This window comes from Eptatretus burgeri, chromosome 1 (genome assembly GCF_056783735.1).
Source record: "Eptatretus burgeri isolate ZD-2024b chromosome 1, Ebu_testis_v1, whole genome shotgun sequence".
NCBI lineage: Eukaryota > Metazoa > Chordata > Myxini > Myxiniformes > Myxinidae > Eptatretus > Eptatretus burgeri.
Window position 1 is genome coordinate 115,113,573 of NC_140961.1, and position 22,500 is coordinate 115,136,072.

Here is a 22,500-nt window from a genome sequence, read left to right on the forward strand (position 1 = left end):
CGCGTGACCTAGGGTCCTCCCGTCTATGGGTTAATCGGGTAACCTAATTAATCACGTGGTTTAATTTCCGGGGAACACGCCTTCGGTACACCTTGTCAGAACCGGATCACTTTTCCGGATCGGATGCAGGCGAGCGACACTGCCAAGGACGTACCGGCTAAAAGGAACGGATCATTGGGAATAAAGTCCCGTCTACGCTAGGATTCAGACCATGCTGGATCAATGAAAGAAACCAGAAAGACGAGCTGGGAACATAGCTAATAATGATTTATTTACAATGGGCGAGGAAAGGTATGTGGTACGATCAGGATATATTGGGGGGTGTTGTGCAGAGATAGGGGAGAGGTGTGGTGCAGCAAATAAGCAGGCAACTTACAAAAGCGGACACAGAGCAGACTTAACACAAAAATAATAACAATAATAATGATAAGGATCTTCTGCAGTCTTACTTAATCAGACAGGTGCCAACACACACACACACACACACACACACACACACACACACACACACACACACACACACACACACACACACACACACACACACACACACACACACACACACACACACACACACACACACACACACCCCGATGGATGTGTGTGGGAGTATTGCAACAGGAAGGGAAAGGAGTTGAGGCTATGATCTCAGTACCTTTGTGCTTGATAGAACGATGCACCACCAATACGTTTTGTTTGGTGGGGGGGAGGGGGGGTTGTGGGGGAGAATGCTCCATGGTGCGGTACCCGACAGTGGGCGTGTCGTCTCTGGCTTCAGCCACACATGTGGAGACCGTGTTCATGAAGGAGGAGCTTGAGTGGAGAAGGGACAGAGTCCAGAGTGCGAGGATGGAGTGGTAGGCGGGACCAGGTAGGCGGGTGGGGTTGACGTCGTGTGGGAGGAGATAAGGAGGCGGAGTCCAGCCAGCAGGAGGCGGGTCATGCCGAGGGACGAGGGCAAGGCCAGATCGAGCAAACGAAAGAGAAAGAGAAAAGAGAGAGGCGGAGGGACTGCTCTGCCTTTATAGGAATGCCACGCGGGGGGAGCGGCCACCCTGAATCGAAACGTCATCACCTGAATCGGGGCTCTGATTGGCCCCAACCCCTCACGTGGCTCGCTAACTTTGGCCGGAAAACGCCTCACTTCGTTTCCGGCAAGGCCATCCCAGACAGCAGCAATACTCCTCTCCGACCCCACGACATGACACGAATCGCCCACACCGAAATTGGCACGCATATCGTCCTGCAAAAACCCCTGGGCCGCGCCCTGGCGACCGGCCGAGGGCCCCGCATGCCCGTTTGGGCGTTCGACCAGCGCCGATCAATGCGCTCGCTCCATGCGCGCCAACGTGGCCCACACTGTACATTCCTTGGCCCGATCGCAGCTTCGCTGGCCGTAGAGACTAGAAGACGTTCACCATCCATGGAGAATCCACTGCTGCCAGCGAGGGTCGAAGGTATATCATTATGGATAAATCCGTGCATGTTTCGCGAGCGGCGTATGTGTCTGCCTTCGAGCACATTCCATACAGTGCGCGCAGTTTGGCCATTACACACGTGGCCAGCACTCGCGTTCGCATGACCCCGCTAGCGTGTGTGCGAGGCGAACACCAATACAGTAGACACCGCTTTATAAATCCACCATGAGACCACGCCGTTTGGATTTATTAACCGGCTGGATTTATTTTCAGCCACCTACTGGATAGATAAGACAAAAAGCGAATGTTGTTAAACACTGCTTTATGCTACAAAAACATTGATTTATCAAACGGTGAGAAGGGGATTGTTCAAAAGAATCTCTCCAAGGTCGCTTGCTTGGGAGGGAAGGGTTTGCGCAAATGTTCCTTTATTGAATCCGTCACGTGGCGGAAATCGGGATGGGCAAAACCTGAGAGCTGCAGTCACCTGTCCAATTTGGCGAGTGCAGTCCGCATCTCTGCCGCTGTTGGCATCGGCTCGGGCTCGTCGTCGCTTTCTTCTTCCACTTCCACAACCCAACTCGTGACTCTTAAAGTACAAAAATGCTGAGAGATAGAATTCAACCAACCGGCGCAAGCTATAAACGCATATAGTACACGCTTCACCCGCTGTGACGACCGAAAAGTGAAAGCGTAGTGAGCTGGAAATCATTGCACAAGGCTGTAGTCAATGGGATTTCCACGCGCGTTGGGATTTTCCAGTTCTCTTATAGTAAAACACACAGCAGCGCATACTATATCAAGCTTAGGTTGAGACCGCGCACGTGCCAAGCAGGTGGCTTTCTTAAACGGCAGGTGGATTTATTATCTGGCGAATTTCTCTATGTAACATTCCGTTCCAACTCATTTTGGTCACAATAAGCAGCTGAATTTTATAACCGTGGCTTTATAAAGCGCGTTTACTGTATGTGTCGGATATTGAGGTTGAAAAGGAACAAGCCACATCGACTCCACACACTCGTATTCCGCCAAACATGGCGTGGTCATCGCCTTTATCAGCCTCCGTACGTGTTTTGTGCAGTGTGGGCGTCGTGCTGGCTGTTTCCTGTGTTGTGAAAAACACCATTCGTGCAGCCTCTTAAGAGGTATTCATTCGTATGCCTTTTTAATGCAACCGGCAATCTTCCCGAGATCATCGGAAGCTCAAATTGACAATCCCGCACTGCTAAACGCACTATATGACTCGTGGAACACGTTGGGTTTCGGGCTCGCTTGGGATCGAGGGCTCTGCACTGCAGTTTCCTCACAGCAGCTCCGCACGCGCTGGCCTCAATGAGGGCCCACCTCACAGCGAAGGCGCACGTGGCTAATCTACCTCAGGAATAATCAGACGAAAAGAAGAGAAGGGACGAAGTGAAGAAGAAAATGATTTAAGCAAACTTGCTATTAGATCTTCGCAACGCACTTCCTTGTTGTCCCGCTAGACAAAAAGAGAGGGATGGACAAAACTGTCTTGGGACCACTATCTGTTGGATGCATGTGGTTCCGAGAACCGCAACAATATCTTTGTGGACTTTCATGAAATGCAGAAACTTACTTGTTGGCATGGTGTGGTTTCTCCCATGCGGGCAGATGTGCGGGAGGATGTCTGTCGTCCGTGGGAGACATTTGGTGCCGTCGTGGTGAGCGAAGACCGATTGGAAGACATTATTGTAACCCCATGCGCAGACCCGATCAAAGATGTGTGTTATTCGTGCCCCGTTCTGCACGATGATAAAGTATCACAGCTGTGCGCGAGTCCGCCATTGTACACGTTGTCAGCGCGCGGGTCCGCCCGCCATCGAGCATGCCCGAACATTGTGCGCGGGTCCGCCATTGTACACGTGGTCAGCGCGCGGGTCCGTCTGCCATCGAGCATGCCCGTACAGTGCGCGCGGATCCGCCATTGTACACGTGGTCAGCACGCGGGTCTGCCCGCCATCGAGCATGGTGTTCACGGTTATCAGAGGCAGTGGGATTCACGGTGCCAGCCCTGACCTGTGTCAGGGAATTGAGGGAAAGGATTGGATATAATTATTAGATGGAGATTCAGATTGAAAAGGGGACAGATAAATTTATTAATGGAGATTTGGATTGAAGAAGAGTGCGCCACGTGCATACTGTATGTTGTTAGCATTTGGTGTGTTGGTTACGCCTCTGATCGCCTGAACAGTGGGTGGGGGGTCATCGCTGTGGGGAACGCACTCACTCCGTGCAGCGCTGGCGTTTAATGTTGGCATCTACTGCGGCCCTTGGTTTTCTGTGAGGACGCATTCTTACGCGAAGGGCACGGCTGTGGTTTTTACTGATGGGTGTCCGAGCGGAGTTCCTGCCAGCCACGCGAGGACCCCTTGCTTGGATTTACCTCAGGAATAGCGAAAAAAAAATAATAGGAATGAAGTTCAAAGGTTTAATCAGACCCAACTATGACATTTACACAACGCACTATCCCGTTCGACCCACAAGACAAGAAGGAAGGGACTATCTGAACGTACATTAATGAAATAACTGACTGGAGACCACTGCATGTTGGCTGCTATTGGTGTTGGAGGGATGCGGTGAACAACATATTGTTGCGGTTCTCGGAACCGCATGCATCCAACAGATAGTGGTCCCAAGACAGTTATTCCATTAACATATATGAAGATGGTCCCTTCCCTTTTGTCTAGCAGGACAAAAGGGGTGTGCATTGCGAGGATCTCATAGCTAGGTTTGCTTACATCATTCCTTCTTCATTTCATTTCTAATGTCATTCCTGCTCTTCTTTTCTGATTATTCCTGAGGTAAATCTGAGCCACGTGTGCCCTTCGCTGAGATGGGTCCTCAGCAAAGGCCAAGCAGGCATTACACTGGACACCCCTCCATAGAAATCACAGCCTTCCAAATGCACACGCAGCGGTAATTTCCACCCAATGGACAGAAACACACCCAGCACGACGCCCACGCTGCACGGAACGTGTACCGAGGCCGATAATAGAAAGGCAACCCCATGCCACGCTGCGGGGGATGCAAGTGTGCAAGGTGCAAGCGACGAGTTCCTTTCAACCCATTTCTGGACTAATTGTATCGATCGGGGTTCGCCCCGCGCACACAATAGCAGAATCGGGCGAGTGCTGGCCACGTGCGTAATGGCGGATCAGAACGGAAGATGTTGTTCAGAACGTGCTCTCAAAGGCAGACCTATGCGCCGCTAGAGACACTTTGTTATCGTACAGAGCCGGGCACAAATAGGCACATCTTACTGCCTGCGCATGGGTTTGCCATAACATCTTACCTCTCGCCTCAACGGCCAGCAAAGCTGCGATGGGTCGGAGGCATGTTGTACAGCTTGCGCCACGTTGGCCAGCACTGGTCGGGGCACCCGAGCGGGCGTGTGGGACCGACACCACTCTCAGCCGGTCGTCAGGGCATGGCGATTCATGGTGCAGAGTTTGGTGTGGGGGATTCGTATCATGTTGTGAGGTCGGAGCAAGACATTTTTACGGCTCGGGGTAACCTTGCCGGAAGTGGAATGCTGCGCTTTCTGGCCAGCGCAGCCGGGCCGCGTAGGGGGTCGGGGCCAATCAGAGCACCCGATTCGGGTGACGACACCGAGTTTTTGGGTGGCCTGCGCTGCGGGGCCTATAAAGGTCTGAGCGGATCCTCCTTCTCTCTCTCTGCGCTGCCTCTCCCGCTCAAGCTGGACTTCGACTCCGCCTTCTGTCATCATCACTTCGACTCTGCCTTCTGTCGTTATCGCTAGGCTCCTCCTCCTCTTCTCCGCCCACATGACGCTGACTCCACCCTCCCAACTCAAGCCCCTCCTTCACGCCCACGGTCTCGACGTGAGCTGCCCGAAGCAGGAGACGACGCACCAGCTGTCAGGGGGGTACCGCGCCACGGAGCATTCCCCCCAAACATATTGGTGGCGCGTATCAATTATACCAAGGTACAGAGAGACTGTAGCCTCAACTCCTCTCCTGTCTTGTTTCAATTCCTCTTCATGGAGTTTTCTGTGTCTGTGGGTGCATGCGTGCGTGCGTGCGTGCGTGTGTGTGTGTCCTGGCCCCTGTCTTAAAAGTAAGCCTGCAGAAGATTGTTGTTATTATTTTTGGGTTAGGTCTGCTCTGCGTCCGCTTTCAGAAGTTGCTTGTTTATTGCTGCAGCACACCTTTCTTCCACATCTCTGCACAACACACCCCAATAAACCTATCCCTGTACCACATACTTTTCCTCGCCCAATTGTAAATAAATTATTAGAAATGTTCCCTGCTCGTTTTTGTCTTTTCCTCCATTGATCTAGCATGGTCCGAATCCAAGCTTAGCCGGGACTTTATTCCCAATGATCCTTTCCTTTTAGCCGGTACGTCCTTGGCAGTGTCGTTTGCCTCCATCCGATCCGGTAAAGTGATACGGTCCGGTCGAGTGATCTGGTTCGGACAAGGCGTACTGATGGCGTGTTCCCCGGTAATTAAATCACTTGGTTATTTTGGGTAACTGGATTAACTAGACAGAGGACCCTAAGTCACGTGGTTGAGTTATTGGCGTCTACGGTCGGTTAAGCGACCCGCCGAATCAGGGAATTATCCATGTGCGACGGCCTACAACAATTCCGGGGAGTCTGGTGGGAACTGAGATAGCTCCACCTTGTGGTTTTCTCACCAGACCCCCGGCCCGCAACAATATTCATAAGAACTGGGCCAATTGGAGAACCCATGGCCACACCATCAGTTTGGACACATTGTGTATATATATATATATATATATATATATATATATATATATATATATATATATATATATATATATATATATATATATATATATATATATATATATATATATATACACACACACACTATTTTTGCCGCTATTTTTTGCCACTATTTTTGATGTAATGTGGTGATATTGACTTATTTCTTAGCAGATGGAACATGAGGTGAGACAAATGTTAGGGTGAAAAGGGAAGAAAGAGGACGTGCAAGAGGAGCAAAGCAGGGTTTTAAGGACACGTGAGTTGATGCCGTTCAGTCCAGTTGCAGAATCAGAGTCGAGGGTTGCCAGAAACTTCTCCACCTTCTCAGGTGCAACAGATATAGCTATGCGTCCTCCCGTGCTATGCCGCGGCAGTGAAAACATACACACACACACACACATACATACACACATACACACATACACACATACACACATACACACATACACACATACACACATACACACATACACACACACACACTCCATGGAAAGGATGAAGGTCGCTTCCAACATACGTACATGTGAAACACTGAAGCTGATACAAAGCTGCTCAAGCGACGAAGCTTGAGCTCATACCGTCCACACCAGGTGCGCCTGAAGAGAGTCATAGTTACTCCCGCCGTTTACACGCGCTTCTTTGAATCTCTGAATTCAGAGATTCACAGAACCGAGATTCACTCCCTCATATTCCTAACAGCTCCACTTTCACAGTAGAGCCCGAGAAAAAAATGACATTCAGCTATACATGGTTGCAAAAGGGAGGTTGGGTACAGAGAACGAGGGGTTGGTGACACAAATTTGGAGGCAAAAAGAATTAAGACATACAGCCTTCTCACGAGTGGAGTTGGACGTGGTGCCATTTGAGGTGAGCGAAGGGATGGAGGGGGAGCATACTCCGGAGACAGACTTAACAATGTGCCATCGAGTTTTTGGGGAGTGAGACAAGATTGAAACTTCAGTCTTGAGGTCGGACAAATGTCACTTTCTGGATCTCATGAGAGTGGAACATGTATGAGAGTTGCAGGCTTTGTGAAATGATGTGAGGTTGCCGTCGTTCGGATATGCCTTCCAGGAAGAGCAGACAAATTGTTTCAAGCCAACTTCTTCATCACAGGATTCAGTGTACCATGGGTGGAAGAATTCCAAGGCTGAGTTAATATCAAAGTCAACCGAAGGCAACTTCATATTCAACTGAAGACAACCTCAGATATTTCACCAGCAACAAGTGTGTCTCGACCCTCAGCAGAGCCATAAAACATCATCTGTCCAATGTTAAGAATAAACGTTCAAACTTTTCTCCCTCCTGTTAAACCTGGTGGCACCTTGTTAGGTCTGTATGTGGTGTATGCTCCCCTTCCATTCCTTCCCTCGCTTCAAATGGCACCACAGCCGACTCCACAGGTGAGAAGGCCTAATGCCTCAATTCTATGTTTGCTTCAAAATCTTGTGTCCCTAAACCAAGAGGGGTGCTCTGTACTCACACTTCCCAGTCATACCCAACTGCTCCAGAATTCCATGTATTTTGCACCTGAAAAGGTGGAGAGGTTTCTGGCAAACCCAGACTCACTCCGCAACTGAGGCAGATGGCATCAGCCCATGTGTCCTAAAAACCTGCTCTGCTGCTCTTTGCCTTCCAATTTCTGCCCTTTCACCCTGCCGTTTTCCAAAGATCATCTTGCATCTGCTTGGAAATCAGCAATCACAGCATTACATAAAAAGGTGCAAACAGATCCCCTTAATGACAGACCAATAAGCCTGGTGTTGGCTCAGTGGTTAGGGTGGCAGCTTGGGATCCTAGAGTCCTGAGTTCAAGCCCCGTCAGCCACTGAATTAATACACCAGGGGGTTGACTCATCCTGTCATCCTTCCGAGGTCGGCGAAATGAGTACCAGTTCCAGTGTGTGTACTGGTAGGGGGCACTGCATCAGCGACACAGTTGCGCTTCAATAAATGATAGCGACCACGGCAGCGAAGCTGCCATACGACCACCACCACAGACCAATTGAATTACTTCCAATCATCAGCAAGGTCATGGAATACATCGCAGTTGACATAAAATCATTGCTTTTCCCCAACAGCCTCAACTCAGATCAACAATTCGGATTCAGACCTGGTCACTCCACCAGGACATGCTGCTTCGACTATCCCAACAATGAATGGAGGCTCTCAACATCAGACATGAGATTAGGACCATCTCTCTGGACATATCTTGAGCTTTTGATACAGTCTGGCATCCTGTCTTGCTCTCTAAACTCTCTGCCTATGGAATCCAAGGCCAACTCCACTCTTGGATTCCTGACTTCCTCCACTCTCAGTCAACATGGGGCTTTCAACGGAATTCTTTCTTCTTCTATCACTGTCAAGGCTGGGGTACCATGAGGCAGTGTTTTAGGCCCTATATTAAACCTCATCTTCCTCAATGATCTCAATGACTCTGGAAAATCCTCTCTCTCTCGCCTTGCTGATGACTCCACTTTCTGCCGTGACATATCTCATCCTTTTGACTGACAGGCAGCAGCGTCTTCCCTCTCCTGAGACCTTGCCAAAATTACAAACTGGTCAAACACTTGGAATATGTCTTTTAATCCTGAGAAATCCCACACACTCACTTGCTCTCTCCGAAAGGACCGTATCACAAACCCTTCCATCTGCTTTCTCAACAACCCTCTCAAACTATAGGGTCTCGCTCTCAGCCATGATCTCTCTTGGGCAAGCCACATATCAAAATTGGCCTCCAAAGCCAGACATCCACCGTCATGCAAAGTCCTTCCTTGACACACCTGAGCTCCCATCCACCAACAAGGCTTTCATCCGCAGGTTGATTGAGTACTGTTCTCCCATCTGGGCTCTCCCAGTAATTTCCTCACAATTCATAACTTGTAAACACACGAACCACCACCAGACGCCATCTCCGATGGTAGATGTATGTACACAATGCTTGATAAAAAGCCCAAACTTTTGCGGATTTTAACCCAGATACATGTATAATGAGAGAGATGGTCAGCTCCTCTCTTCAAATATTGTATCAGATGTAAAAAAACAAAAAACTGTTCATCAAGACATTACAACAATCGGGAAGTTTGGCGAAGGAGGAGTCATGTAACATCTCAAATGCGCGAATCACTAATTATTCAAAAACGCCCAAAAAAGAACAAACAACCTATACATGGATTCAAATAAAGGTAATTTTACTACTCATCAAATGACACAACTCTCAAGGGTGAATGAAGAGTTTGTAGAAAAAAGAAAGTTACTACCTTAGCTAACTTCTCCAAATATATACCCTGAAAAATTCCTTTGTGGGAGGAGGGATGGGAAGGGTGGAGGTGGGATGGAAGGGGGGAGGGTGGGGTGTGAGTCTGGATGGAGTGGCTGGGTTGGGAGGAGGCAGGGGTTAGGGTGGGATCGGGGGGGGGGGAGAGGGGATGGGAGGAGGGACCTGGCATTGTGGGTACCTTTGTGAGTTGTTAATAAATAGACCTCAACGGTCTTGCATTAAAAAAATGCCTCACTTGTGGGTACAATAAACCATTTTCTGTATACCTTTCACCGTTTTGACTTGTAGATATTCAACTTCGGCGATTTCACTTTCACCACCTTAATAAACATATCAAATCCTGCCAAAGTATCACTGATAAGTCTTGTCAAATGTATCACATTTTCAATTAGCAGCCAGCAACTCTAATTCTAACTTACCCTGGGAGGCCAGGTAAAGCCTCTGTCAGCAGGACAGAGTCGGCAGAGCACCACTTCTGTACAGAGCGGTTGCAGCACAGAAAGGTGCAAAGGCAATTCAGCAAGATGTTCCAGACGTGCCCAACCCAAGCGGCCCTCGTCAACAAAGCATATAGGGACTGGCCATCCATGGCCCATTGCCTTTGCCTGTGGCAAGCCACACACTCTTACCCTGCCAAGACAATGCAAACACATGAACATCTGCAAGTTAATGCACACATACTGCTGAAATGTTTCCATTAAAAAGCATACCAAACACGCAGATAAAAACAAAAGGCAGTTGAAAATCACAGCTTGCTCGTTCTTACCTCCGCAACCAAAAGTGGATGGAGGTTATGTTTGCAACCTAGTCTGTTTGTTTGTGAACAGGATATCTCTCAAAGTTAGGGACGGATTGGGACGAAACTTGGTGGACAGGTTGGGCATGTGACGTGTACAAATTTAGTACATTTTGGTGAAGATCCGGACACTGGAAATATTTAACGTGATTCTTCACTCTTGAGAGATAGGGCCAAAACGATGCGGCACGATACCTCAAAAAGTTACAGGCGGATTCAGACGAAACATGGTGGACAGGTTGGGTGCATGACGAGGATGATTTGCTACCATTGCCAAAGGAGAGGGCATTGCATTTGGGTGTGTTTGTCTGTCTGTTTTTTGTCTGCACACAAATTTAGTGTTTTTCTCAGCAACCGCTTGTCGGATTGAGATAAAGTTTTCACCGTTGGAGCGAGTACACATATAAGAAAGGATGTTTTATTGATAATTATAAACGTCATCGGTCACGGGGTGTGGCAGGCATGTTGAAAAAACGGAAAAAACTTTGGAGCTCTGTATCTCCAACACCGCACCAAGGAAAAACGTTAAACTTGGCACATGGCAAGTACTCGTCATGGGGAGTAAGTGAGTTATTTATGGATGTCAGAAGTGCCTTCCTTATAAAGTCAAAATTGCATATACAGTAAAATAGGCGCAAGTCGGCAGCGTGTAACTAGTCACTTCGCCTAAGTCGGCAGCGTCAAAAAGTCCCGAATTTATCTAATGCTAAATCGACTTACAGACTGTGAATAAAGTCTGCAAGTCGTCATCTCAAAGTCGTCACTTGGTCTAAGTCGTCAGATGTTGTCCGTTCCCGCGTAATGCAAACTCAAGTAAATTACCACGCCTAACTCGTCACATGGAACTGCTGCCTCGTGAGAAGCCCGAATTCATGGAATCGTGATACGCAGGCTATTTATAACTGTGCTGCGTTCAGCTCAGTCAGCGCGCCGTCCCACATGCATCTGAAGAGGTATACAGGCTGCGCAATGCAGTCTCTGGCAAAGGAGTAAAGGATTGATCGAGCTTAGTGTTGAAGTCCGATCATGGTTTTATATTGGCTTGTTTTGTACATCACCACACTCACTTTCACATAGGTATTGAGTGGTAGTCATCACGATGGCTGTGTGTCATGTAATTTGTCGATGGTATACGAGTTTTCATTCCATATGAAAACTCATTCTACATTCATTCCAATGAATGAATTCTAACAGCCATTCATTCCACATTTGTCGATGGTCATATACCATCACCGATGGTACATGAGTTGTCTTACAGTTGTTCATTATCTTTACTTTTGATAAAGTGATTCATGAATTCCATCTTTGCTTGATCACTTTCCAACGAACCAATGAACCCCCACCAATGCCCCGAGGATTGTGTTTCCCTTTTGGTACAATAGCCGGCTTAGAGATTGTTGCGCCCTCTCACGCGTACGTATCCAGGCCACGCGCAACTTCATCCTTCACCCCACAGTCATCATGAATGTTCGCACACGCGTTAGTCGTCACATGTCAAAGTCGTCACTTTTTTATCGGTCATGATGGTGACGACTTACGCCAAGTCTACTGTATATATAAAAAAAAAAAAAATATATATATATATATATATATATATATATATATATATATATATATCTTCTTCTTCTTCTTCTTCATTCGGCTGCTCCCGTTAGGGGTCGCCACAGCGGATCATCCATATGATCCGCATTGTGATTTGGCACAGGTTTTACGCCGGATGCCCTTCCTGACGCAACCCTGGTCGCCTCTTACGACACAGGGATAATATATATATATATATATATATATATATATATATATATATATATATATATATATATATATATATATATATATATATATATATATATATATACACACACACACATGTATGTATACACACAAGTCTGAAGACGACGATGGTTCACGAGTGGTATTTAACGATGCAGATTGTTTCAGAAGTCAAGGATGAGACAATGTGATAATGTTTGACCAAGTTATAAAAATGATCAACATGATGTGGTACGAGTGACAGGTTATTAGCTGCAAAATGTCGAAAACTCGGTTTCGTTCAACAACTTTCAAAATTTGACCTTTGCATAACCTTTAAAGGTCACAAAACAATGTTGTGGACATTAAAATAAGGAAACAAGAAACGTGCAATAGCTTATTGGAGTTAGTTTGGCGAAGAAGGTCGAAAACCCGGTTCGATTCCCACAACTTTGAAAATTTGACCTTTTTGAACTTTAAAGGTCAAAGGTCAAGGATTATGACCTTTGGTTCAAAACTTCCTCTGGAACATTCCAGGAACAATACAACGTCATATAGGCTATATGGCATTTCGCACTCCTCGGATTATCCATACTTTGATGAAATCAGCGTAAAAACAAACTTCAAGGTGGTGCCACGGGCAAGGTGTTCGAGATGGAGCAAAATGGTTTGAAGACTTTAGGTGTGGAATGACCTCAAGATTATGCATAAAAAAAATATTGTCATCCGAGCTCTCAAAGTTTGGGCGGTCGAATGATTTTTATGTCAAAATTCCCAATTTTATAAGTTCGTGACCTTGTGACCTTGACCTTGGGACGAAAATGAAAAATCGAGCTCCGTGGGGCTATGCAGGTGCTATTGGGCTAACCAAATACCGAAAGCCCTGTCAGATTCAACAAACCCCCTCGGAGAAGATGCAAATTGAAATCGGCTACCCCCTAAAAACACATGGTTTTTGGGCGTGGCTCCGCCCATAATGGGCGCACCACGCCCATTCTCAGGAAAACACAACTAGATCATGATATAAACCTCCCAGTAAAATTTTATCAGGATTGGATCAAAACCCACGGAGCTATGCTCTGGACAGACAGGCAGACAGACAACAATAACGAATATAGTAGTCACTTATATTTTTTCGTGAAAATATTTTTTATTGAACCAATTACATACATACATATATATATATATATATATATATATATATATATATATATATATATATATATATATATATATATATATATATATATATATATATATATATTGTTGAGGATCCGGGGTGGCGTGATTCTCGCCCGACTCTTGGCGCCGCCCTCACCACCGCAGTCTCCGGGGTTTTTACGCCGGCCGGCTCGGCACAGACCTCGGGTCACGCGTCTTCAATCGCGATACCAATGGAATCCTTGTACCTTACCAGTTGGGGAAATAGAACCCAGGTTACAGACTGGTTGTGTCAGATGCCGAGCGTTTTCTGCCAGTCTGAAACCATTTTGGTTTTATATGCCAATCGAACCAATATTATATGCCCCTCGACACGACACAAATTAATCCATAGTGGCAACTTCATACGAACCAACCAGATTTATTGGGGAACATTGGGGAACATGACACAAGCAAACCATTCACGACAATGTTTTTATTAACAATCTTTATCCCGTTCTTAACTAGGGAACTACGGACTACAGGTTTCGAGGGGGTCGCGAACGATATATGCCTTATACGATGTGCAAACAAGACAGACAGACAGCATGCATGCAAGACAGAGTTCTTGGTGATGTCTCATGGACGAGAGGAAAGTGTCAAAAAGCACGAATGTCGCTCGTAACAAGCGGATGTCCACGGATTCGAACCTCCAGCTCGAACACGCCGCGTGGCAAAATGGAGGCATCGTACTTTTGCCCCCTTTGCACCGCACGCGGTCTGCGTGCTCTGACCCCACGTCAGGTCGACGGCACGAGACCGCCAGATCAACGATGGGCATCAGCCGATCTCTCCCAAGGTCCAGCATTCAAATCCAGGCCTGGCCTGTTCACCAGACAAGGCCCAAATCGAGGTGCCGGGCTCCGGCAAGCGGATCGGCAAACGTGTCGAGCCGTTGGTGTGAGCAGGGACAGTCAGAGGCTCCGTTGTCTCCTCTCTTGCCTTCCCGCCTCAAAGCCCGACTTCTCAACTCCGTCCTCTCAGTTCCTTTCTCTGTAGAATCACCTTTTCTTTCCTTTTCCATGCTCGCCTCTCAAAGCCGGCTGCCATCTCTCTCATGGCAGAATCACCTCCTCATAAGAGTCGATCGCCGACTCGACGTGCAGGCCGCCTCTCCAACTTTCCCAAAAAGGCAGACTCGACGTGCAGGCCGCCTCTCTTACTGCCAAAGATGCAGACTCGACGTGCAGGCAGGTTCAGCGTCTCTCCCGGCAGATCCAACACTGTGCCTTCTTCGTTCGCTCGCTTCAAAAACATGAGCATGCCTCGAAAGCGACTGTTTCCACACACTGAACCTTTTTACGAAGCCTTCCTTCGCTCGCTTCGAAGCCACCCCGAGCACGCCTCGAAAACCTGACTGTTTTCTACAAACTCAACCTTTTTACCGAGCCTTCGTTTCTCTCTCGTTCGCTTCGACCCCGAGCACGCCTCCAAACCGACTGCAGTTTTGGACTTCTGCCAAAACTGAACCTTTTCACGAGGTCTTCGTTCGCTCGCTCCGAGCCACTGGCTCCTCCCCCTTTACGAAGCCGACAAACTCCTCCCTTTAGCTTCACTTCCTCTTTTTGGCCACACCCTCTCAGCCGACTGGGCGGGGCCTCATCCGGGATGGGGAAAAAGAAGAGGGAGCTCTTGTTCCACCACCACACAAACAATAATACAGCCTCTTACACCTCCCGACACACATGTAACGTCCATTTTACCACACAACCTTGCTAAACACGCATTTAATAGGGGATCTGAGCTAATCCTATATTTAGTAGTCCAATAAGGGCCATTTCCATAACAATATATATATATATATATATATATATATATATATATATATATATATATATATATATATACTGTTACGGTTGTGGAAATTCGCAAACCACCATTCAGGTCCCATAGGTGAGATATCTCTGTAAGTACATGTGAAGTTAGCCCCAAAACCGTTGTTCAGAGGGAATAAATATGATTCATTCAGGCTGCGACGCTTTGAGATAGCCGTTTTTCTGTTCTATCTTTATTTTGAACCAACCGCCATCACACAACAACCACCAACCACAACGCCGCTTCACAACAACAACAACGCCAACAGCCACGACCTTTACCTTCACAACTCGCTCCCACATCATCGCATCATGCCATTCCCAAACGCACCATGACCATCAAACCACCACCATAAACCCTCCACCACCCTCACCTTCCTCCTTCTACCGCCATTCCCGCACCACCTGTGAGCCCCAAGTGTCGGGCTGTCCTGGGCTCGTACAAGATACGCGCCAAGCCGCGAGTGCAAAATGCGGCCTTTCCGAGGAGAATTCGGATCAGGAATGCTACACGCCCACTTCTGATCCGTCCAATCAGCAAGCGCGGGGCGGCTTGGCCCCGCCTCCAGGCGCGTCTGTGTGGAATTGAGATATGCAAATTCTAGGATCAGGGGAGATTCACGCCCCTTTTCCTCCGTCCAATGGGCGAGCGTGGCTCCGCCCCCGAGCTCATCCTGATCCGGAAATTTGCATATGGGTTCTCCTGCCGGCCTATAAAACGCCGAGCAGAAAAGCAGAGTTTAGGGGCAGAAAAGCGAAGAGAGTTTTGGGGCAGAGAGAAAGAAGAGTTGTTGCGCAAGAGTTGTTGTTGTCAAGTCGGGTTGGAGCACAGAGTGGAGTCGGGAGGCGAGGGCGTCCAGGTGGTTTTCTGCAGTCGGCTGAGGAGAATTGGGGGAAGAGTCCGAGGAGCTCGGGTCAGAGGCAAGGAAGACGGCGGTCGGCAACGAGGTCGCGGTGGAATCGCTCGTCATGGGACCCAAGCAAGCCAGCTAAACTCCTTCCCCAGAGCATCAACAATTCCCCCTTTCCCCCGCACTGAGATAGTGCGAAAAGGGGGCCCCGTTCCCACCCCACTCCAAGCGGTGCCAACGAAACCCGCGAAGGAGCACGAAGTCGGGGCACCGCCGCGCTGCCACATTTGCGGCTCATCACGAAGACGCGGGTAGGACCCCCCCCCCCCCGGTCTCGCGGTCCTGGCCGCTCCTCCAGGTCCCGCGCACACATTGGCCTACGGGCCCGTCTGCCCCCTTGCCTATGAGGGTGGCTTTCTTTTCCTTTGCTTTTGAGTAAATGTGTGCCGGCGCCGTCTGTGAAGTAAAACTGTTTAAGTGTTGCCGTGTGCTCGCGAAGTCGGGAGTATCTCTGCGTCATTGTTTCTTTTGTAGCATTTGATATATGTGCATTCTGTTTGGCTGTATATGTGTGCCGCTGAATAAATGTGCATTATGTTGAACTGTTTTCCAGTTTCGCTTCGTCTTTTCTTTAATTGAATCTCCATCTTGCTTCACGTAATGGGTTCGTCGTGGGCTTAATACGCCTGATAATTAATCGGAACCGTCGAGGCCGACGATAACACCGCTCGGTTATCCCGATAGCACGGAACGGATCGCTTAAGCAGCCCGTGTCCGGAGTCGACCTGCGGCGAGGTGCGATCGCCCGGTCTACCATCCGCGTGGGTACTTAGGTACGTCGAGTTTGGCGAACAACCCTATCCGACGCGGGTGGCCGATTGGCACGATCGTGCTGAGGCCGAAAGGCCCACCCGTGGCTAGCTCCCGGCGTTAGTCCGAGAGGGTCACGACAGAATTGTCCGTCCGGTGGGCGACGTGCCCTGATTCGACTCACGTGGCCGTTCGCACGCCGGCGGGCGCAAATTCGCACAAAATATATATATATATATATATATATATATATATATATATATATATATATATATATATGTATATATGTATATATGTATATATGTATATATATGTATATATATATATATATATGTATATATATATATATATATATATATGTATGTATATATATATATATATATATATATATATATATATATATATATATATATATATATATATATATATATATATATATATATATATATATATATATATATATATATATATATATATACATATATATATATATATATATATATATATATATATATATATATATATATATATATATATATATATATATATATATATATATATATATATATATATATATATATATATATATATATATATATATATGTATATATATATATATATATATATGTATATATATATATATATATATATATATATATATATATATATATATATATATATATATATATATATATATATATATATATATATATATATATATATATATATATATATATATATATATATATATATATATATATATATATATATATATATATATATATATATATATATATATATATATATATATATATATATATATATATATATATATATATATATATATATATATATATATATATATATATATATATATATATATATATATATATATATATATATATATATATATATATATATATATATATATATGTATATATATATATATATATATATATATATATATATATATATATATGTATATATATATATATATATATATATATATATATATATATATATATATATATATATATATATATATATATATATATATATATATATATATATATATATATATATATATATATATATATATATATATATATATATATATATATATATATATATATATATATATATATATATATATATATATATATATATATATATGTATATGTATATGTATATGTATATGTATATGTATATATTATATATGTATATGTATATATATATATATATGTATATGTATATATATATATATATATATATATATGTATATGTATATATATATATATGTATATATGTATATATATACATATACATATATATGTATATACATATACATATATAAATATATACATACATATACATATATATGTATAAAAATATACATATATAAATATATACATATACATATACATATATAAATATATACATATACATATATAATATATACATATACATATACATATACATATATATATATATATATATATATATATATATATATATATGTATATATACACACAGACACAAGCCGGTAGGCGACATGGGTGGTCGTTACATAATTGCATACTAGTCACAGTTTTTGACGGATCGGGCTGAAATTTTTTGACAAAGAGGTTCATTATAGTGCGCATAAAAGCCTGGAAGCCGATTTTTGATTTTCGAAAAAATATATTTTTTAGGATTTTTCTAAAATTTCAAAGCCCCATGGCGAGGCAACGGTGGTGTCCATAGCAACGGTGCTCAAAAGCATACAACGAGATCCTGGTATGAACCTGCCTGCCAAGTTTCATCGAAATTGGTTGACTTCTCTGACCTCCAGAGCTGTCCATTACATACAAACATACAAACAAGCCGGTAGGCGACATGGGTGGTCGCGACATAATTGCATACTACTCATACAGTTATTGACGGATCGGGTTGAAATTTTTTGACAAAGAGTTTGATTATAGTGCGCATAAAAGCCTGGAAGCCTATTTTTGATTTTCGGAAAAATTAATTTTTTAAGATTTTTCAAAATCTCAAAGTCCCGTTGCTCAGCAACGGTGGTGTCCAGAGCAACGGTGCTCAAAAACATAGAACTCGATCCTGGTATGAACCAACCTGTCAAGTTTCATCAAAATCGGTTGACTCCTCTGGCCTCCAGAGCTGTCCATTACATACATACAAACATACATACGGAAAAAGTGAAAATAAGGGTACTCGAGCGACCACCCAACAAGCCTGTGGGCGACATGGTTGGTCGCGACATAATTGCATACTTGTCATGCAGTTTTTGACGGATCGGGCTGAAATTTTTTGACAAAGAGATTGATTATAGTGCACATAAAAACACGGAAGCTGATTTTTGATTTTCGGAAAAATTAATTTTTTGGGATTTAAAAAAAATTTCAGTCCCGTTGCTCGGCAACGGTGGTGACAAACATAATAAGGGTACTCTGTCAGGTTTCATCAAAATCGGGTGACTCCTCTGGCCTCCAGAGCTGTCCATTACATGCAAACAAGCCGGTAGGCGACATGGGTGGTCGCGACATAATTGCATACTTGTCATAAAGTTTTTGACGGATTGGGCTGAAAATTTTTGACAAAGAGGTTGATTATAGTGTCATAAAAGCCTGGAAGCCGTTTTTTGATTTTCGAAAAAATTAATTTTTTAGGATTTTTCAAAAATTTCAAAGTCCCGTTGCTAGGCAACGGTGGTGTCCATATATACATATACGGTACATATATACAGTGGGGAGAACAAGTATTTGATACACTGCCGATTTTGCAGGTTTTCCCACTTACAAAGCACGTCGAGGTCTGTAATTTTTTTTTATCATAGGTACACTTCAACTGTGAAAGACGGAATCGAAAACAAAAATCCTGAAAATCACATTGTATGATTTTAAAATAATTAATTTGCATTTTATTGCATGAAATAAGTATTTGATACATCAGAAAAACAGAACTTAATATTTGGTACAGAAACCTTTGTTTGCAATTGCAGAGATCACATGTTTCCTATAGTTCTTAACCAGGTTTGCACAGACTGCAACAGGGATTTTGGCCCACTCCTCCATACAGATCTTCTCCAGATCCTTCAGGTTTCGGGGCTGTCGCTGGGCAACACAGACTTTCAGCTCCCTCCAAAGATTTTCGATTGGGTTCAGGTCTGGAGACTGGCTAGGCCACTCCAGGACCTTGAGATGCTTCTTACGGAGCCACTCCTTAGTTGCCCTGGCTGTGTGTTTTGGGTCGTTGTCATGCTGGAAGACCCAGCCACGCCCCATCTTCAATGCTCTTGTTGAGCGAAGGAGCTTGTTGGCCAAGATCTCGCGATACATGGCCCCATCCATCCTCCCCTCAATAGGGTGCAGTCGTCCTGTCCCCTTTGTAGAAAAGCATCCCCAAAGAATGATTATTTCCACCTCAATGCTTCACGATTGGGATGGTGTTCTTAGGGTTGTACTCATCCTTCTTCTTCCTCCAAACACGGTGAGTGGAGTTTAAACCAAAAAGCTCTATTTTGGTCTCATCAGATCACATGACCTTCTCCCATTCCTCCTCTGGATCATCCAGATGGTCATTGGCAAACTTCAGATGGGCCTGGACATGCGCTGGCTTGAGCAGAGGGACCTTTTGTGCGCTGCAGGATTTTAATCCATGACGGCGAAGTGTGTTACTTATGGTTTTCTTTGATACTGTGGTCCGAGCTCTCTTCAGGTCATTGACCAGGTCCTGCCGTGTAGTTCTGGGCTGATCCCTCACCTTTCTCATGATCATTGAGGCTCCACGAGGTGAGATCTTGCATGGAGCCCCAGACCGAGGGAGATTGACTGTTATCTTGAACTTCTTCCATTGTCTAATAATTGCGCCAACAGTTGTTGCCTTCTCACCAAGCTGGTTGCCTATTGTCCTGTAGCCCATCCCAGCCTTGTGCAAGTCTACAATTTTGTCCCTGATGTCCTTAGACAGCTCTCTGGTCTTGCCCATTGTGGAGAGGTTGGAGTCTGATTGATTGTGGACAGCTGTCTTTTATGCAGATAATGAGTTCAAACAGGTGCAGTTAATACAGGTAATGAGTGGAGAATGGGAAGGCTTCTTAAAGACAAAACTAACAGGTCTGTGAGAGCCGGAATTCTTACTGGTTGGTAGGTGATCAATTACTTATTTCATGCAATAAAATGCAAATTTATTATTTAAAAATCATACAGTATGATTTTCAGGATTTTTGTTTTGGATTCCGTCTTTCACAGTTGAAGTGTACCTATGATAAAAATTACAGACCTCTCCATGCTTTGTAAGTGGGAAAACCTGCAAAATCGGCAGTGTATCAAATACTTGTTCTCCCCACTGTACACACACACACACACACACATATATATATATATATATATATATATATATATATATATATATATATATATATATATATATATATATATATATATATATATATATATATATATATATATATATATATATATACACACACATATACATACACAAACACACATACAGCTCTGGAAAAAATTAAGAGACCACTGCAAAATTATCAGTTTTTCTGGTTTTACTATTTTTCGGTATGTGTTTGAGTAAAATGAACATTTTTGTTTTATTCTATAAGCCACTAAAACATTTCTCCCAAATTCCGAATAAAAATATTGTCATTTCGAGCATTTATTTGCAGAAAATGACAACTGGTCAAAATAACAACAAAGATTCAGTGTTTTCAAACATCAAATAATACCAACAAAACAAGTTCATATTCAAATTTCAACAACACAATACTAATGTTTTAACTTCGGAAGAGTTCAGAAATCAATATTTTGTGGAATAACCCTGATTTTCAATCACAGCTTTCATGGGTCTTGGCATGCTCTCCACCAGTCTTTCACATTGCTGTTGGGTGACTTTATGCCACTCCTGGCGCAAAAATTCAAGCAGCTCGGCTTTGTTTGATGGCTTGTGACTATCCATCTTCCTCTTGATCACATTCCAGAGCTTTTCAATGGGGTTCAGGTTTGGAGATTGGGCTGGCCATGACAGGGTCTCGATCTGATGGTCCTCCATCCACACCTTGATTGACCTGGCTGTGTGGCATGGAGCATTGTCCTGCTGGAAAAACCAATCCTCAGAGTTGGGGAACACTGTCAGAGCAGAAGGAAGCAAGTGTTCTTCCAGGACAACCTTGCACGTGGCTTGATTCATGAGTCCTTCACAAAGACAAATCTGCCCGATTCCAGCCTTGATGAAGCACCCCCAGATCATCACCGATCCTCCACCAAATTTCACAGTGGGTGCGAGACACTGTGGCTTGTAGGCCTCTCCAGGTCTCCGTCTTACCATTAGACGACCAGGTGTTGGGCAAAGCTGAAAATTGGACTCATCAGAGAAGATGACCTTACTCCAATCCTCTACGATCCAATCTTTATGGTCTTTTGCAAGCTTCAGCCTGGCTCTTCTTTGCTTCTCATTGATGAAGGGCTTTTTTCTTGCTTTGCACGACTTTGCCCTGCCTCTCGGAGCCTATTTCAAACCGTCCTCGGCGTGCACTTCACACCCCAACTGCCGTTTGCCATTCTTTTTGTAGGTCACTTGATGTCATCCTACGGTTGTTGAGTGACATTCAAATGAGTTGGTGGTCATCCCGGTCAGCGGAAAGTCGTTTTCACCCTCTGCCAGTCTGTAGCATTGTTGTCCCCAATGTCTGCTGCTTGACCTTGTTCTTATGAATCACCGTCTTTGAAATTTTAAGGATGGAAGCAACGTGACGCTCACTGTATCCCTCTGCCAGTAAAGCCAGAATTGAACCCTT

At 44.5% G+C, this 22,500-nt stretch overlaps 1 protein-coding gene across 1 annotated transcript in view; it reads right to left on the minus strand.

Annotated features, from left to right (window-relative positions):
- LOC147035231 (uncharacterized) overlaps positions 1-22,500 on the minus strand; it is a 326,073-nt gene that overhangs the window by 104,472 nt on the left and 199,101 nt on the right. The window contains exon 21 of the mRNA XM_085895787.1: positions 9,891-10,101. Coding sequence (XP_085751913.1) covers positions 9,891-10,101 — 211 coding nt within the window. The remainder of the gene's footprint in view (positions 1-9,890; positions 10,102-22,500) is intronic.